Below are 16802 nucleotides of genomic sequence, written 5' to 3'. Positions count from 1 at the left end.
GGTACAGAGATCAATCTCTGTACCACACACACACGTCTCGTATCTCGACGCACACACACACACATCTCGGAGTATTCACACAGGTATCGAGGCACACACACATCTCGATTTCGAATCGACGGTAAGATAACACAGTTACAGAGATCTGATCTCTGTAACCGGTTGTAGAGATCTCGAACCCCAAAAGAAATCAGAGAATAAAGTTACGTTTGTCCAAATGACTAATGAGAATGACTTCTTTATGCTCTCATTTGTAAAAAGCACAAAAGAAATCAGAGAATAAAGTTACGTTTGTCGAAATGACTAATGGGAATGACTTCTTTAGGCTCTCATTTGTAAAAGCACAAAAGAAATCAGAGAATTAAGTTACGTTTGTCGAAATGACTAATGAGAATGACTTCTTTAGGCTCTGTGCCATGTGAAATTCGGTAGTCACTTTAGAGGGATTGTCTCCTGTTTTTCATTGTTTTTTTTTCAACTCTCCTAAGAATAAAAATCCTCCAAAATAAAAATAAAACACACAAATCGGCCAAAGAAAACCCATATCAGTAACTTCAAAAAGAAAAATCAAACTTCAATTCAACATAATTTCATGAAATAATCAAAACGGTGGTCGATCGATCGGAATGGAGACGGTGAAAAAGAAGAAGTGATAGACCATTTATGTTTTTTTTGTTGCTTGCTCCTCCTGTTTTTTATCTTTAATTTTAATTTGGAAAGGTGAAGGAAAGAATTTGTGAGAGAAGAAAATGAGTGGGTGAAGAAGAAGGTTCGATCTTCTGAGTGTATAACTCTAATGAATAATAAAAGGATGTTTTCTCTCTCTTATATTTCTCTCACCTAAACCCAAAGATCCACTATACATGTTTTTTCTAGTTTCACAATTTATCCCGTTTATACCCTACTCATTAGTTGTGACCCCAATTCATAAAATGAACCGGACCAAACACTAAGACCTAGTATATAGGGACTTGTTCTTTCTACAGGTTGGGCAATTCATGCTGCCAAACAGGGCCTGATTGATATAAGAGGTAAGGAATGGCACAAAACAGGCTTAACTCTAAAGAAATGATTTTTTTTTTTTTTTTTTTTTTTTTTTTTTGATCAATTATTCTGATACCCAAGGGTAAGAGTGCAAGACCCACATCTGTTTTCCATTTGTCCAAATGTTCATTTTATTATTATTATTATTATTATTATTATTATTTTTTATTTTATTATTATTTTTTTTAAAAAAAATGGCTAAAAACATTTTATTTACCAACTTGTCACTCTCAGTACATATACATTGTAAGTAATAATTTAGTGTATTACAAGAAAATGTTATGTACGTACAATCTATATTCAACCTTGAGGACAAGGTTGTTTTCAGGAGGGGTGGAATTGTTACATACGCACATAACAGAAGACGGCATCATCAACCAAAAAGAGCACAAAGCCGAGATAAAGAAGTGAGCATCAAGTTGTTCACAACGATGTGTCTATGTGGGTTCATCTACATTGCTGATTGTTGGCTAGATGGGAAACATGATCTGCAAAGTCATCCGCTGCAAAATTTGCTTCTCTACAGTTCCATTGCAATTCGTACTCACCAATCATCAGAAGTAGATGTTTATACATCGAACGATCGTGGCAATTAGAGTTGGGATCTCACTTTCATGTGATGTTAGAAGATTATGGAGGAAAACACAATATGTTTCTACAATGAATTTGGACATACCCCATCAATGACATTGCTTGAAGGCCTAATTGACACATAAAATTCAGCACACAAGGTTGTGGTGTTGTGTAGTGGTAAGACTAAACCAAGAATGAATCTCCCAACACCTATTTTAGAATAGCATAACTCTTGGGTGTCTAGAGAGTTAATATGCTCGAAATATGTTTTCTAGCATACAACTATTTAAAAACACAATATTTTTTTTAACAGTAAGTTGGCAACATAGTTTGCTCTCTATAGCTGGTGAATTTGCTAAAAATTGACGATCGGGTTTGAACAAAGAGTAGGTTTCAACAACTGGTGAGAGGAAAGTTGCAACAACTATTGGCTCAACATACTAAGTGAGCTAGATGAGAGTTAATTAAATTATCATTGGTTACTGGTACTCTAATAAAGATTCAGTTTCACTATCAATTTTCTCCAAATTTCTTGAAATTCAGGTTATCTAATACACATCTAGCCACCACCTGAGGGATGAGAAGAAAAAAAAAAGTGTTAATGGTAGTTGTACTGTAACAATTGTGGAACATCACTTATCTCACAAAACCTAAATAAGTTTGCCCCTCTACAATTATGTAGGCTCACTAACATGTTTTATATGTTAATTAGTGAATCTCTAGGTGGTGCATACATACATCAAGTGTCATGTTTGAGACTATATTTGAGGAAAGCATTCATAAACACTGACTAACTCTAAGTAGGTATTGCCTTTATACACATATATTATATATGCCCAAATGGTTGTGATGGTGTCATGGAACTAAAGAAGTTTGCAAACTTTGAAGGGAAATATCTTAATCTATTAAAGTGTATGTCTAGTGTGTGGAAAATGTGAGTGGTTGGGTGCTGTAATGGTAAATGTTAAGAGTGGTTAAAACTACTGTAATCAATTGATGTCAGAGTGGATGTCAATATATGGTGAAATTTTATTTTCTATGAATATGTAATGTGTTATGAATGAACTTTTAAATATGAATGAACTTTTTTTTTTCTATAAATATTTGTTAGTTTAATTAAATATATAATAAAAAAAGAAATTGGTTAACACAGTTTATTGATGATTAAAAGGAAATAGACATTTATGAAATTAAATTAATTACATTAATTGACTCAATTTCGATCACCCTTAATGCTACATAGATGTTGATGAGGTCGCTTTTAAGTCTCTCATTCATAGTCTTTGATTGAATTAGTAGAGTCCCCTCAATGTAGCCTTCTCGAGTAGGTGAGGAATATAATGTACCTTCTCATTTGATAATTCTTATTCTTCGCTCCGATTATCATATTGTGCAATATGATACATGCTCTGATAATAATACTCATTATTGTCTCCACATGCCATAATTTACAATCTTTTGCTAAAATCTCAAATTTAGATTGCAAAACCCCAAAAGCTTTTTCAATATTTTTCCCTGCAACTTTCTGTATCGTTGCGAACCACTTCGTCTTTGGAGTATTATGTATTGAAATGGTTTGTTTAAGTGTCACATAGTCAGGATAGATATCATCAACTAAATAATAACCCATGCATATTGTAGCTATGATTATTTACCTCAAAATAAACAAGTGGGGAAGTACCATTGATCATGTGCTCAAACACCAGTGAGTTGTCCAACACATTGATGTCATTGTGTGACCCTAGCAAACCAAAGAAAGAATGTCATATTCACTGGTCTTTGGTTGCAACAACTTCAAGAATAACATATATATGGTTTTCCAAAATGACCACTGTGAGTACCTTGTCATCTAGTTGGACAATTATCACTTCCCCAATGCATGCAATCAATGATTCCCAACATACCAGGTCATCCATGTTTTACAGATTGTGCAAGCAAGCATTTTGTATGTGTTTGCAATGTTTGGCCTTCACAAGTAAACTAGACCATACGATTTGATTATTACATCACAGAAATACCTCAACGCCTAGTTGCCAAATTGCTCGGAAATGTATAATTGATCGCCAACTTGATCAACTATTGTACTATAACCAAGAATGGACAAAGCTGTAACCACCTTGATAAAATGATCTATCTTAAGTTTACCACCATTGTTAACTTTAGGCTGAACGTACTCAAACTGAGTCTGAAGATCATTGAAGATGTGAAGGAATATATAAATGGTTTTTTCATATGAAAGCGTCATTTGAAATCCTCTTTCGGAAAAATAGAACGATTGACGAAGTAGTTGGACTTTAAGATTTCCAAAGTCGAAACATAGTTTATATGTTTCAGTTTTCGACCATTTTTTGAACCACTATGTGGTGCCTTCGGAGCATGTGTTTGTGCTTGTGCAAGTACAACCAAATTGTGCTTGGAATGACGTTAACAAATTTCTCATCAAGACTATCTACCAAGTCTTCTGTCGGAGAAGAAGAAGAAGACGATGAAGATTGAATGGGGAAAATGTCATACACTTCATGATCCATTTTTTTCGTTGGTACACGCACCAGTATGAGTGCCGCTTGATATTAGTTCTGGTTAAAGTCAAAAATTTTTTTTGTGCGACATTAGAAGTGTTGCGCCGCATCCACATCCGAAACAACAAATTTGCTTCTACGGATGCGGCTAGACACTTGATGCCTCAGTGTTTGCCTCCACCTAGGGATGGTTTATTATGAAATTCCGAATGGTAGAGGCAAATTGACACTTGATGCTCTTAGCAATGACACAAACTTACTTGTTGTCTTCCATATGTACATTTAGCAGTAATGCTAGACCGACCCACTTATTTGACCTACTATTTAAACCTACTGATGTATCAAAAGTCTTAATCATTGATTTACATAGAGATACGTGTCCATGTATATTGCAATGCAAACCAACATTATCCAAATAGTGAGTTGTAATAGTAGGTCTAAAAAATAGGTCCGTTATCCAAATAGTGAGTTGCAATAGTAAGTCTAAAAAGTAGGTCCGTGTAGTGCTACTATACATATAGTGCTCTTTCATTCATAAGGTGTGTCAGCAGGAAGACTGTGTGAGGGTTAATACTTACAGTATTCCACATTTCTACGCATCTAAAGACTGAAGACCCCTAAGTTTGTATCCACTGTTCCCAGCCCAACTCAAAGTTTGGGCCGCAACCTCTCAAATTATATGTGGTTATAATCTGGGCTTAGAGTTGGGCTTCTCTGGCTTAACCCGACCCGGATCTACAAAAGGGCGCGACCCCATGAGAAGAAGTAGGCAATAAAACCTCAGTATTATTTCATAGAGAGAGAGAGAGAGTCTGGAATCTCAATTGCAACGGCAGCTTCTGCTCCTCTCTCACTGGTAAGCTCATTCCTTGATAAAATATTTACTTAATGATTTTTTCTTGCATGTTTTCTTTGTGTCAATTAATCCTGAATTACTTGTTTTGTACATTGCGCCATTTCTAAGTGTGGAATTATTCTTCAGGAAGATTGGACATGCTTCCTTATCAAGAAGAAAAGAAAAGAAGAAGTGACATGATTAGTTATTTTCCCCAAGAAATTCGGGACCATATAGTGTCGTTCCTTCCATTGGAAGATGCAATCAGAACAAGTATTCTCTCAAAACAATGGAGAAAAGTATGTTCTACACTTTCCAATTTGGATTTCAACCAACGTCATTTTTTCCAACTAGAGAATCGCAACTTGCAAGATTTCAAAGCTTTCATTTATCAAACAATTAACCTCCACGATGAATCAGATATAGAACTGTTCAAACTCTATGTTGATCAGGCTGATGATGAATTTGTATGTCATATAAGTGAATGGGTATCTTTCGCTTTTGCCCATCATGTCCGCCAACTACAACTTTGGGTTTTAGATGATGAATGCCAGAAGTTTCCTTTTTGTCTATTTAGTAGCGATAGCTTAACATCGTTGATATTGGTTAATATTAACTTGAAACTGCCGAAAAATGTCAAATTCCCGAATCTTAGATATTCGAGGTTCTTTATGGTTGAATTTTTCGATGACGATACTGCAGACCAATTCTTTTCAAACTGTCCCGTGCTTGAAACTTTCCGTTTCCAAACTTGTTCCATGCGCCACCATAATATTTTTACCATTTCTGCTCCTAACCTAAAGTTTCTGATGCTGGAACCTATGTATTCTCCCCCTGAAATTAAGATTACATCCACAAATCTTCAACAAATCATTTTTAACGGTACTCCACCACCGGCTGTTAATTTGTACGCAGCGAGTTGTTCTTTGTACAGAGCCACCTTTCGTTTTGCTTCTCTGCCTGCTACTGAAGTTATTGATCACAGCACTAGGAAGATTCTTTTGGAACTGCGTACTGTGAAAGAACTAATTTTAGGACCCTTCTTTATTGAGGTATCATTCGTTGCTTCTTTCTTATTCAGCAACATTTGGTAAATTTTGATTTCTGACTATAACTATTTGGCCTTGGTCTCAGTTTCTTACCAGGGGACCAGATTTATCAGCTCAGTTGCCTGTGTCATGCAGTAGTGTAGAACACTTGCATCTAGAGATGTACCCTACTAGAAATCAAGTTCACGTGATAACCTTGTTACTGAGGAGTTATCCCAATTTGCAAACTCTTCGTCTATCTGTTGAGGTACGTATATACTTGCAAATATATAGCCTAGTCAGCTGAATTTCTAAAGCCTATTTGGAAAACAAATTGCTCGGTAACTGATATATCTCTATGTTGATTAGAGAGAACAGTTAAATGCCAGTATGTTCGATCTGGAAGAACATTGTGAGATACAGGAGTTGCGTGACGATGGCATCTTGAAGGAACTCAAAATAGTCGAATTTGAGTACTTTGAAGGAAGTGAGAGTGAATTGAACCTTGTTAGATATTTGCTTGAGAATGCCAATGTCCTGGAGGATTTGAATATCATCTTTTCAAAACAAGACCAGATAGAAGCAACACATAGGATTGATATTACTGAGAAGATGCAAACACTCACCAGAGCTTCTCCTTATGTAGCAGTATCGATCACCAAAAGCAATATGGATTTGTAGATTCCAGTTCCACAGTTCGGTGATTCCCTGGCACCAGCTTACTCTCTTGAACTATAGTCATGAAACTTAAGGTAACTGGGTTTATTAATATAGTTAAATATTCCTAGTTTTGAATAGAACCTTTTCTTTTTGACTTAGATATATTCAGAACTTTATTATGTTTGATATTCTCTGCACTTAACACAAAGACTTCCTTAGATTTGATAATTTCATTATTGAGACTCTCCTCCTGTGTCGGCAAGGGTTGAAAAGTATGTCTTCGCAAGATAGACTTCTAAGACCCTAGTTTATTGCATTTTGAAATTATCATTTGCAGGGGCAAAAGAGTTGGAGAACATACATTTCGGACGAAGTAGCCTAGGCCTACTATGTTTCCTAGGGTATAGGGAAACCAGTCCTTCCATAATTCACTCTTGAGTTGATCAGTGCTTGTGTTCTGGGCATCATGTACACATCTAGATGAAAAGCAATAGTTTCACTTAAAGCAACCTAGCCTGTACACTTGTATGTTGCTCACTAAGAAAGCAATGTGTGTGATTCCATTTCAATAGTTTGGGTTTTCATCATAAAAAGACGGATAATTACAACCCCCACCTCCTTTTTTTATGTTAAAGGTAATTGTATTAAGAGTTAAATGAAAAGGTTACAAGGTACAAAGAATTGTCAAAGATGAGTTAGTTATGTTATGAGCATACCAACTTTCACAATCCCTTCACGCATATTGAATGAAGCTTAATTTTATACTATTTTACTAGTTCAGATACTTTTCTAAGAGTCGTAGTTCAGACTAGTCCTTACTCTACTTCAGCCTAATATTGTTAATTATATCGCTTACTTAATAAGTAAGTTCGATTATATGAGCTCGTCAGCAAGAGTTCTTGATAGTCTGATGTAAGGTGCCTACATCTGTGTACCACACACATTGCAACAGATTTGTGCCAAATGCATATCTAATAAGGACATGTAGATGCAAATATGCAATAGCAAAAAGCAAAGAAAGCATGTTTCCTTCTTAGGTATTCATATAGAACTTTCACTAGGGTGGATCAGGCAATATGATTGTCAGAATTCTGACATGTAGAGCCAAATTGAAGAAAAAATTAATTCTAAAAATATCTGATTTTAGTAATAAATTACTACTTGGAGAAGAGATAATAATTGTTGTTGTACCATTTCATCTGCAGAGTGAGTGCACCCTACATTCTTTTGAGAACGGCTGCTACTTGATTTATCAAAGCACAGGTTGCCTTCAGCTGGGATGTTGATAATGTGGTTTCAATTGCTGAAGAAAATCTCACAACTCTTTGCAGGAAGGTTGTTATAATCTTGTGGATTCTTCAATCAAGGTGTGAACAAGTACTTGAACGTATGTATATGAGCATGTTTCAGTTTTATGGACCTATGAAAGTCATATAAACACTTCAAGCATGTCTGACATATGTAGTAAACTAGTAATGATTCTTATTTACCTTCACTTGAATATGTAATGTCAAAATGTGTCCAACAGAAAGATTCATTTATGAAAGATTCAGGAATCTAATAAATAAATATCCACTATATGGAGAAATTTCATCCAATGTAGAGAAATTTTACTCCTCAGCCATAGGCAGGAATTCGATACTTCTGAAGTGCATATGTTTTTTCATGTGTCGTAGATTAAATAGACTTACTGTAGCAGGAGAAGTAACCATACTATTAGATGAGGTACACCGAGAAATAGAGGCAAAGCTGCAAATGCTTTTTGTTGTTAATAGCCTCGAATCCCTTGATATTATTTTTTGTATTAAGTTTCCAAGAATACGTAAAATCCACAAACCTTACAATTTGTCCCCTAGTTTGGTTAGAGCAGCTTTGTTTTGTTGCTCGGATGAAAAGCCTTGGATTGATGACATGAGTAAAATTTAACGTCTTCAGAACTGATCTGGAAGACTACATAACAAATCAAAATTTCTAGTTGAAATCTTCTTTGTTAAGTTCATCTGCCTGTTCCTCGTTGACAAAGTGAACCGCTCCTTCTAGTATAAGTATTAAGTAGTGCCCCAACAAAGTGGGGTTTTTTTTTTATCCCTTCATGGCTTCATCTATAAGTTGCATCATGCCAGGCACATTGTACTTAATTTCCTAGTGGTGTTCTCGCTTTTGCCCCAGTTCATGGTGCAGTTAGCTTGTTTCTGCCAAATTTGATCCAAAAACCTATCAAGAATGCTAAGAAAGAGTTACTCTTTCCAAGTTTAGAAGACTTGTAACGTGTAATATTATAACTGAGGTGCGGTACGGTGAATCAAACCTTTCTGTCTGTATTTGCTATAATTGAAGCGGCAGTCGACGACTAGATAGAAATTCCTTTAGTACTGTTGCAGTACCAATGCGTGTGAACACAGTTTCCACCTTTTGCAGGCTCCTGCAACAAGATGATTGAGCAATACAGGTAGAGAGGAATTTTATTAGGTTGATACTGTGCTTTAGTTACAAAATCCAACTGTCTTTTCGTGCCCTCCTTTGTATGCACATTTTTTCTAAGTGGGACAATGTGTGTAATAAACCTTCAGAGATTGTAACGTCATTGTGTATTATAGAAGATTAAAACCTTTAGATCTCTGAGTACAGGTATACCACGCCACCAGTAGTAGGCATAATTTAATGTACAAGAAATTAACAACGAACCTGGTTACATAGTAATCATCACCAAGCAGAGTTCTCAAGTTTTGGGATTGGAAGGCCACAGTAAGATTCACCAAAGCTTCACGCTGGCCAAAACAAGCAGAGATGCCAATTCAAGCCATCTCACTCCCCCAATCATGTCCGACAACAAGTACCTACACGGTAACACGGCTGCACCCTCTTCTGACAATGTAATCTTAAAAATTATATTATGAAACTAGTATTGAACAGTGATCCCCAGGTTTTTCATTTCCCTTGTCTTGGTTGAGTACATTGATGAGTGAAATGAGGTCACCAAATACAGAAACACTAGTGTATTTACTAACAGAAAGGGATGCATGGGTATCACCATAGCAACGAAGATATGGGAGGATAGCCATGGGCAGCAAGTGAAACCATTATACGTGACAGAATTGCAACCTCATGAACTGAAAATAAAGCTTCATCAGACACACATGAAGATATGTTATCAGTCTTTGAAGATGAACTCAAAACATTAAAAACATTAAAACATGTGCAACGAAGATATGGGAGGATAGCCATGGGCAGCAAGTGAAACCATTATACGTGACAGAATTGCAATCTCATGAACTGAAAATAAAGGTTCATCAGACACACATGAAGATATGTTATATATCAGTCTTTGAAGATGAACTCAAAACATTAAAACATGTGCAGCTCAGTTCTTGCTCTATCACACCTTGATTCAGGATTCCATTTATAAGTTTGAAACCTTCCTTGTCAATAAGTTCCCTCGACGTATGATTCGATACAGGTACCAGTTTGTTACTAGCCTAGAGACTGCTTTCAGTGCTTTGTTTCCTTTGATCAAATCGTCCTTTTAAGAAGACTACTGAAGATGAAACGGTCCAACGAAAGTTACTATCTCTTCTTAGTGGCGAAATTTATTAGCAGAAACAATTTCTCTCATGTGTCAGGAGCTCAGGATTCTGACGATTACGTTCCCAGGTATGAAAAGCAGGAAGGCTCATTTCTATAGGAATGGTTTTCTATGCTATTGAATTATTGATTAGCATATATATATTCGCATTGTATGTGCAATCTACTATCTATATACTAAAGCATAGAGTTTTAAAGGAGAATTTTCTCTCTCCTATGTGGCACTATAATATGAGAGTTAACATTTTCTCTATCCTATATGACACTCTAATATAAAAAGATAGTATTTTCTAATAGTCTACAATCCCACGCATATGAAAACTCTTTGAAGAGTTTGAGTGTATTTCTAATTTTTATATTTGGAGAGTTTAAGTGTATTTCCAATTCTTATATATTTAATCAAATAAAAAAAATTGTTAAAAAATAGGTGATTTGTAGAAGGTAATTTCATATTACGAATCAAACACTTTTAGTGTTCCAATTCTTATTTATTTGATCAAATAAAAAAAATTGCTAAAAAATAGGTGATTTGTAGAAACTAATTCCGTGTTATAAATCATACAATTTTAGTGTCTATGATAAAGCACCAATTTATTTCGAATATATCCTTAACACGACCTTAAAACATAGTTAAAAACATATAATATAATGAAAAAGTATTTTAAAAGAACATCACAAAATATATAATAGAAAATGATATATATATATAACGGCAAAGTAATAATGACAAATATTTTAAAATATATATAATACTGAATGAAACTAACGTCAAAAAACAATTAATGGGGAACCGAAAATTGGATGCAAATATATCGAACTAACCTCAAATAATATTTAACGGGAAATCGGAAATTGGATGCAAATGTAAGCATTAAACTAATCTTAAAAAGTAATTAATAGAAAATCGGAATATGGATACAACTACATTAAACTACCTCAAAGAATAATTAACGGAAAATCAAAACTTGGATGCAAATACATCAAACTAACATCAAAAAATAATTGTCGAAAAATCGAAAACTGGATGTAAATGCATTGAGCTAACCCTCAAAGATTAAATTAACGGAAAATCGGAAACTGGATGCAACTGCATTGAACTAACCTAAAAAAAAAATTAATTATAAATTGGAAACATAATGCAAATGCGTGGAACTAATATTAGAAAATAATTAACAGGAAATCAAAAACCAGATGCAACTACACTGAACTAATCTAAAAATATACATTGGATGCAAAACCTCAAGAAGTAATTAATGGGAAATCGAAAACTGGTTGCAAATTCATTGAACTAACCTTCAAACAATAATTTGAATTTCTTGAATTTGGATTAATACAATAATTAACTTGATGCAAATGCATTGAACTGACCTCGAAGAACAATTAACAGGAAATTGGAAATTGGATGCAAATGTATTGAACTAACCGAAAGGAATAATTAACGAGAAATCAGAAATTTGATGCAATTGCATTGAACTGATCTCAAAAAATAAATAACGGGAATTGAAAATTGGATGCAACTGCATTGAACTAACATCAAAATATAAATAACGGAAAATCAGAAACTGGATGCAAATGCATTTAACTAACCTCAAAATATAGTTGGATTATATGTTGTGAGAATGTCTCGATAGGTATAGTTTTGCATTTAAAATGGTTTTATCTTATCTCTTTCCGTATGATTGGGATCTCCTTGCTATTCAAGTAGCTTCAATATATATGAACTTCACCTTATTAGGTAATCTCACAAAACTTCAATCAAACTTCTATTATTAAACAACAAAATGAAGTTGAAGGGTTTTATCAAAGACGAGTTCTTTTTTTTTTAATGGAGATGAGGTTTTCACGTTATAAGAAATTTGGTTGAGTAATCAATATAATATTAATATATAATAGTTATGCATATTTGCAAATATTTTTCAGAATAATCAATATAACAACACCCGTTCGTAGATAATCTTTGAAGATTCCACATAGTGAGTCGTGCATAATTTAAAGAATAATTAACGGAAAATCGGGAACTGGATAATCTTCGATGATCCCACATAGTAAATTAAGCATAATTTATTTTTTATGCCATGTTTGTAAGGACAATACATATGGATTAGTAGACGTTGAAATTACACACCACATTGGATAATTAAAAGGAAATCGGAAACTGGATTCAAATACATAATTGAGCTCAAAAAGTAATTAACAGGAAATCGGAAATTTTATGCAAATGCAATAAACTAAACTTAAAAAGTAATTAACTATAAATCAGAAACTGGATGCAATTGCATTAAATTAATGTCAGAGAATAACTAACGGGAAATTAGAAATTGGATGCAAATCCTTGAAAAATATTTAACGGGAAATCGGAAATGGTATGCAAATACATCAAACAAACCTCAAATAGTAATTAATGGGAAACCGGAAATTGGATACAAATGCATTGAACTTAACTCAAAAAATAATTAACAGAAAATTAAAAACTGAATGCAACTGCATGTAACTAACCTCATAGAATAATTAGTGAGAAATCGGAAACTAAATGCAAATGCATTGAAATAACCTCAAAGAATAGTTAACGGGCAATCAGAAACCGGATATAATTGTATCAAACTAACCTCAAAGCATAAATAATCAGAAACTAGATGCAGATGTATTGAACTAACCTTAAAAAGTTATTAATGGGAAATCAGAAACTGGATCCAAATGCAATGAACTAATCTCAAAGACTAATTAACGAAACATTGAAAAATGGATGAAACTGCACTAAACTAACCTAAATGAATAATTAACGAGAAATTATAAACTTGATGTAACTGCATTGAACTAACCTCAAAAAATAATTAACGGAAAATCGGAAACTTGATGCAAATGCATTAAACTAACCTCAAAGAACAATTAACATAAAATCGGAAATTGGATGCAACTGCATTGAACTAACCTCAAAGAATAATTAACGGAAAATAAAAAACTGGATGCAACTATATTAAACTAAAATAAGAGATTAACTAACGGGAAATTAGAAATTGGATGTAAATGCATTGAAATAACCTCAAAAAATAGTTAACTAGAAATCGGAAGTCATATGTAACTGCATGACACTGACCTCAAAGCATAAATGCCCACTTTTTTAGCCTTTTCACATGAGTAATTAGGAATCCAAAATGAAAGTGAGTTTATAAAAACAGACTCTTATATGTATGCAAACTGTATAGAAATTGTAAACTATCGAACTAACCTAGAAAAACAATTAACGGGAAATCAGAAACTGGATGCAGATGTATTGAACTAACCTCAAAGAGTAATTAATGGGAGATTGGAACCTGGATGCAAATGCAATGAAGTAATCTCAAAGCCTAATTAACGAAGCATCGAAAACTAGATGCAACTGTACTGAATTAACCTTAATGAATAACTAACGAGAAATCATAAAGTGGATGCAATTGCACTGAACTAACCTCAAATAATAATTAACGGAAAATCGAAAACTTATGCAACTGCATTGAACTAACCTCAAAGAATAATTAATGATAAATTGAAAATGGGATGCAACGTACTATATTAAACTAACCTCAAAGAATAATTAATGAAAAATCAGAAACTTGATGCAAATGCATTGAACTAATAACCCTAAAACATATTTGTATTATATGTAGGGGGAATAAATGTCTCGACAAATATAGTTTTGCATTTTAAATAGTGTTTATTATAATTTTTTTATTGTGATTGGGAATGCCTTGCTATTCAAGTAGCTTCAATATTATCTTCGCCACACTGGGCATTCTCACAAAACTTCAATCAAACTTATATTATTAAACCTAACAATAAAAAGAAGTTGATGAGTTTTTATCAAGGTTTAGTGCTTCCTTTTAATAGAGAGTGGTGCAAGAAATTTAAATGAGTAATTAATATAATTTTCATATCTCATAGCTATGCATAGTTACTAATATTTTTTAAAATAATTTAATATAATGGCACCCGTTCGTAGGACACGTTCATGTGATAAATATTTTTAAGTGGGAGTAGTGTATTCTTTGAGGATATGGAATTAGTGATTTGTACACACTAGTATGTAAGCCGAACGGTGATGATTTACCGCTAAATCACCATAAATCTAATAAAACTATTATACAAGCTAGATCGAGTTTAAAATAATTCTATTTGAAAATTACGGATTAATATCCTAAACCACAAAGTAAAAATGCTATCTCAATTTGATCATTTAGTTTCCAAGTACTTATGCACCATAATCGCTGGTCATTAACGTATTTCAGTTTATTTTCAATAAAAATATATTCTGATTCGAAAATTTGTGTGAGACATTTTATGAAGCCTTTTCAGCACACAAAATATTTAATAGATCCCGGGCGTATGCCTGGGTCCAAAATCTAGTTGAGAACTGAAGTTGGGCAAGTTACTGTAGAGGTGACAATTTTACCCGAAACCCAAAACCCGGCCCTTTAAAAATGGCCCCGGAAAAGCCCAGCCTGACATGAACACTTGGGCGGCCCGAATTTACATATTAAGGGCTGGGGCTTGTATACCAAACCCGAATCCCGTCCCCAAGCCCGGCCCGATAATAAGCCCTATTTATTTTAAGAACTAAATGTGTTCTATAATTATATTCAATTCATTTTTTTAGTTATTGTTTGCAATACGAGGTTTAACTTCACTTACACCTTCTTTGTAGTAGCTAATTACCTTGTAACACTAGCTACAAGCTAAACATAATTTGTTTTTCCTTTGTACTACACTTTGTTTATAAGATAGAAAACCAACTATTAGTGAAATAGAGGAAATAAAGTTAGAAAACATATATATTGGGGTTAAAAATTATAGATATATGCTAGAAAATAATAAATTTTGGTGTAAAAAGACAAATCAATAACAAATGTACGTTTTTTTCGTCAACCATTTCCTTTAATACTTGTATGCAAAAAACCCGGCCCAAAGCCTAATACGTGATGTGGCTAAGGGCTGGACTTGGACTTAGCATTTTAAGTAAAAGCCCGACCCTACCTGATATTAGATTAGGGCTAGCCGACCCGGTCTGAAAGGATTAGGGCCAGACTGGACCAGCCCGACCCAATTGCCACCTCTAGTTATTGATAGATAGTAAGGGTGTAAAAAAGGCCCTTAAGCCCTTGGCCCCGCCCAACCCATGGGCCGAAAAAGCCTTCAAATTTAAGCCCTCATGCAATTTGAGGGCCGGGTCGGCTAGCCCTCACGTTTTGAGGGGAGGGTAAAGTCCTAGATGTGAAAGCATGAGGGTGACCCTCAAAGGCCCTCACAAGGCCCGCATTAAGGCCCTAATGTATAACTTTTCTATGTAATTTTATTTATATTTCGTTAAAAAATACGTAATTGTATAAATAGCAAAATGAAAAGTATGTTTAACATAAGTTAGTGCTTTGTATAGGCTCCTCCAACGTTACATGAAAAGTCTAGTTCAAAATAACAAATTGTTCTATTGTCGGGATATGAACCGGTCGGGTTACTTCTCTATGTATAAGCAAGAATAAAATATAAATCAGAGTGATGTGATATGATCATTGGTATATGGTAATAAAGTTTTTAATCAACTTCAACTAATCAGACACAAGTTATTCTACAACCTACAACACCACATCATAGGTCTCATAAAACTCAACTCTAGGGAGTAAAGTATGTGACAAAAATGCAAGGGTACCCAAAATACAATCTCAAAAACAGAAAATCAAGCTTCATTAGATACATGAAGATATATTAACAGTGCGGCAAGATAAGCAATTTCATAAGAAACACTATATGCGTAACAGAGACGCAGTGGCCTGACCAAATCAATCTCCACGATATCGGTACACCGAGGAGTAATAGATGTAGGAGAGAAGGATGGGCATCGCCAGAAGCGAAGAACAAAGAAACTCAACCAGGAACCAAACATCCAGAGCATAGATATCCACAAGTTTCATAGAGACAAGAGATAAAAAAAATGAAACTTTAGCTTGAATCCACAACTATCGCCACAAACACGTGCAAAATGCAACAAACCGAAGTTGAAAATTGGTGGGTATCAAATCCAAAATATGGGTATAAAACCCAATCAGCGCTTTTCTCGAACGTACGGGTTTCACCGCTTTTTCCAAGCGGAGGGAGATCAAACTAACTAAAGAGCTATTATCTGCCTGTTCTGATGCGGAATCTTGTGCTCTATGTTGTTTTGACCTTTGGGTCGTCTTTGGAGTTGAGGGTGTCGGTATCATGTTGCGGTGGAAGGCTTGGAAGTCCGATTTGGATTCAGGTGGAAGTGCAGAACGTAGCTGCTTTTTTACAGAGATTGGGTGGATCTGAAAGTTGGTGTTCATCAGCGTTACTTGGATGGGCAGATTGATTTATGCTTCATTTTTGTTTTCATCCTTGTAAACGGAGCGTTTTAGTTCACCTTTACATACAAGGTAAGAAGGAGAATGGGATTGAAGGTGGGAAAGACCGAGTTCGTTGATGAGCGAACTGCCTACGTATCTTACTCTCGATTATGGGGGGAGAGAAGAATCAGGTCTGGCGTAGTTCATATGGGAGGTATTTATAGGAGAT

General features: G+C 34.6%; 1 protein-coding gene across 1 annotated transcript; it reads left to right on the top strand.

The window, feature by feature from the left end:
• Positions 1 to 4915: 4915 nt before the first annotated feature.
• LOC147498784 (F-box/FBD/LRR-repeat protein At1g13570-like) lies at positions 4916 to 8257 on the top strand. Its single transcript, XM_086560684.1, has 5 exons — positions 4916 to 4992; positions 5119 to 6023; positions 6106 to 6267; positions 6369 to 6751; positions 7865 to 8257. Exons 2-4 carry the CDS (start codon positions 5130 to 5132, stop codon positions 6678 to 6680), a joined length of 1368 nt encoding a protein of 455 aa, XP_086416810.1. The 5' UTR covers positions 4916 to 4992; positions 5119 to 5129; the 3' UTR covers positions 6681 to 6751; positions 7865 to 8257.
• Positions 8258 to 16802: the final 8545 nt, after the last annotated feature.

This window comes from Coptis chinensis, chromosome 5 (genome assembly GCF_015680905.1).
Source record: "Coptis chinensis isolate HL-2020 chromosome 5, ASM1568090v1, whole genome shotgun sequence".
NCBI lineage: Eukaryota > Viridiplantae > Streptophyta > Magnoliopsida > Ranunculales > Ranunculaceae > Coptis > Coptis chinensis.
This window is presented reverse-complemented; position numbering and strand designations above follow the sequence as displayed.

What these genes read in the sequence shown, in the direction of transcription:
- LOC147498784 (XM_086560684.1), top strand. Translation starts at nt 5,130, where the DNA reads ATGCTTCCTTATCAAGAAGAAAAGAAAAGAAGAAGTGACATGATTAGT. An exon ending in TAGGACCCTTCTTTATTGAG is followed by an intron (nt 6,024 to 6,105) that starts GTATCATTCGTT and finishes CCTTGGTCTCAG; the next exon opens with TTTCTTACCAGGGGACCAGA. An exon ending in CTCTTCGTCTATCTGTTGAG is followed by an intron (nt 6,268 to 6,368) that starts GTACGTATATAC and finishes TATGTTGATTAG; the next exon opens with AGAGAACAGTTAAATGCCAG.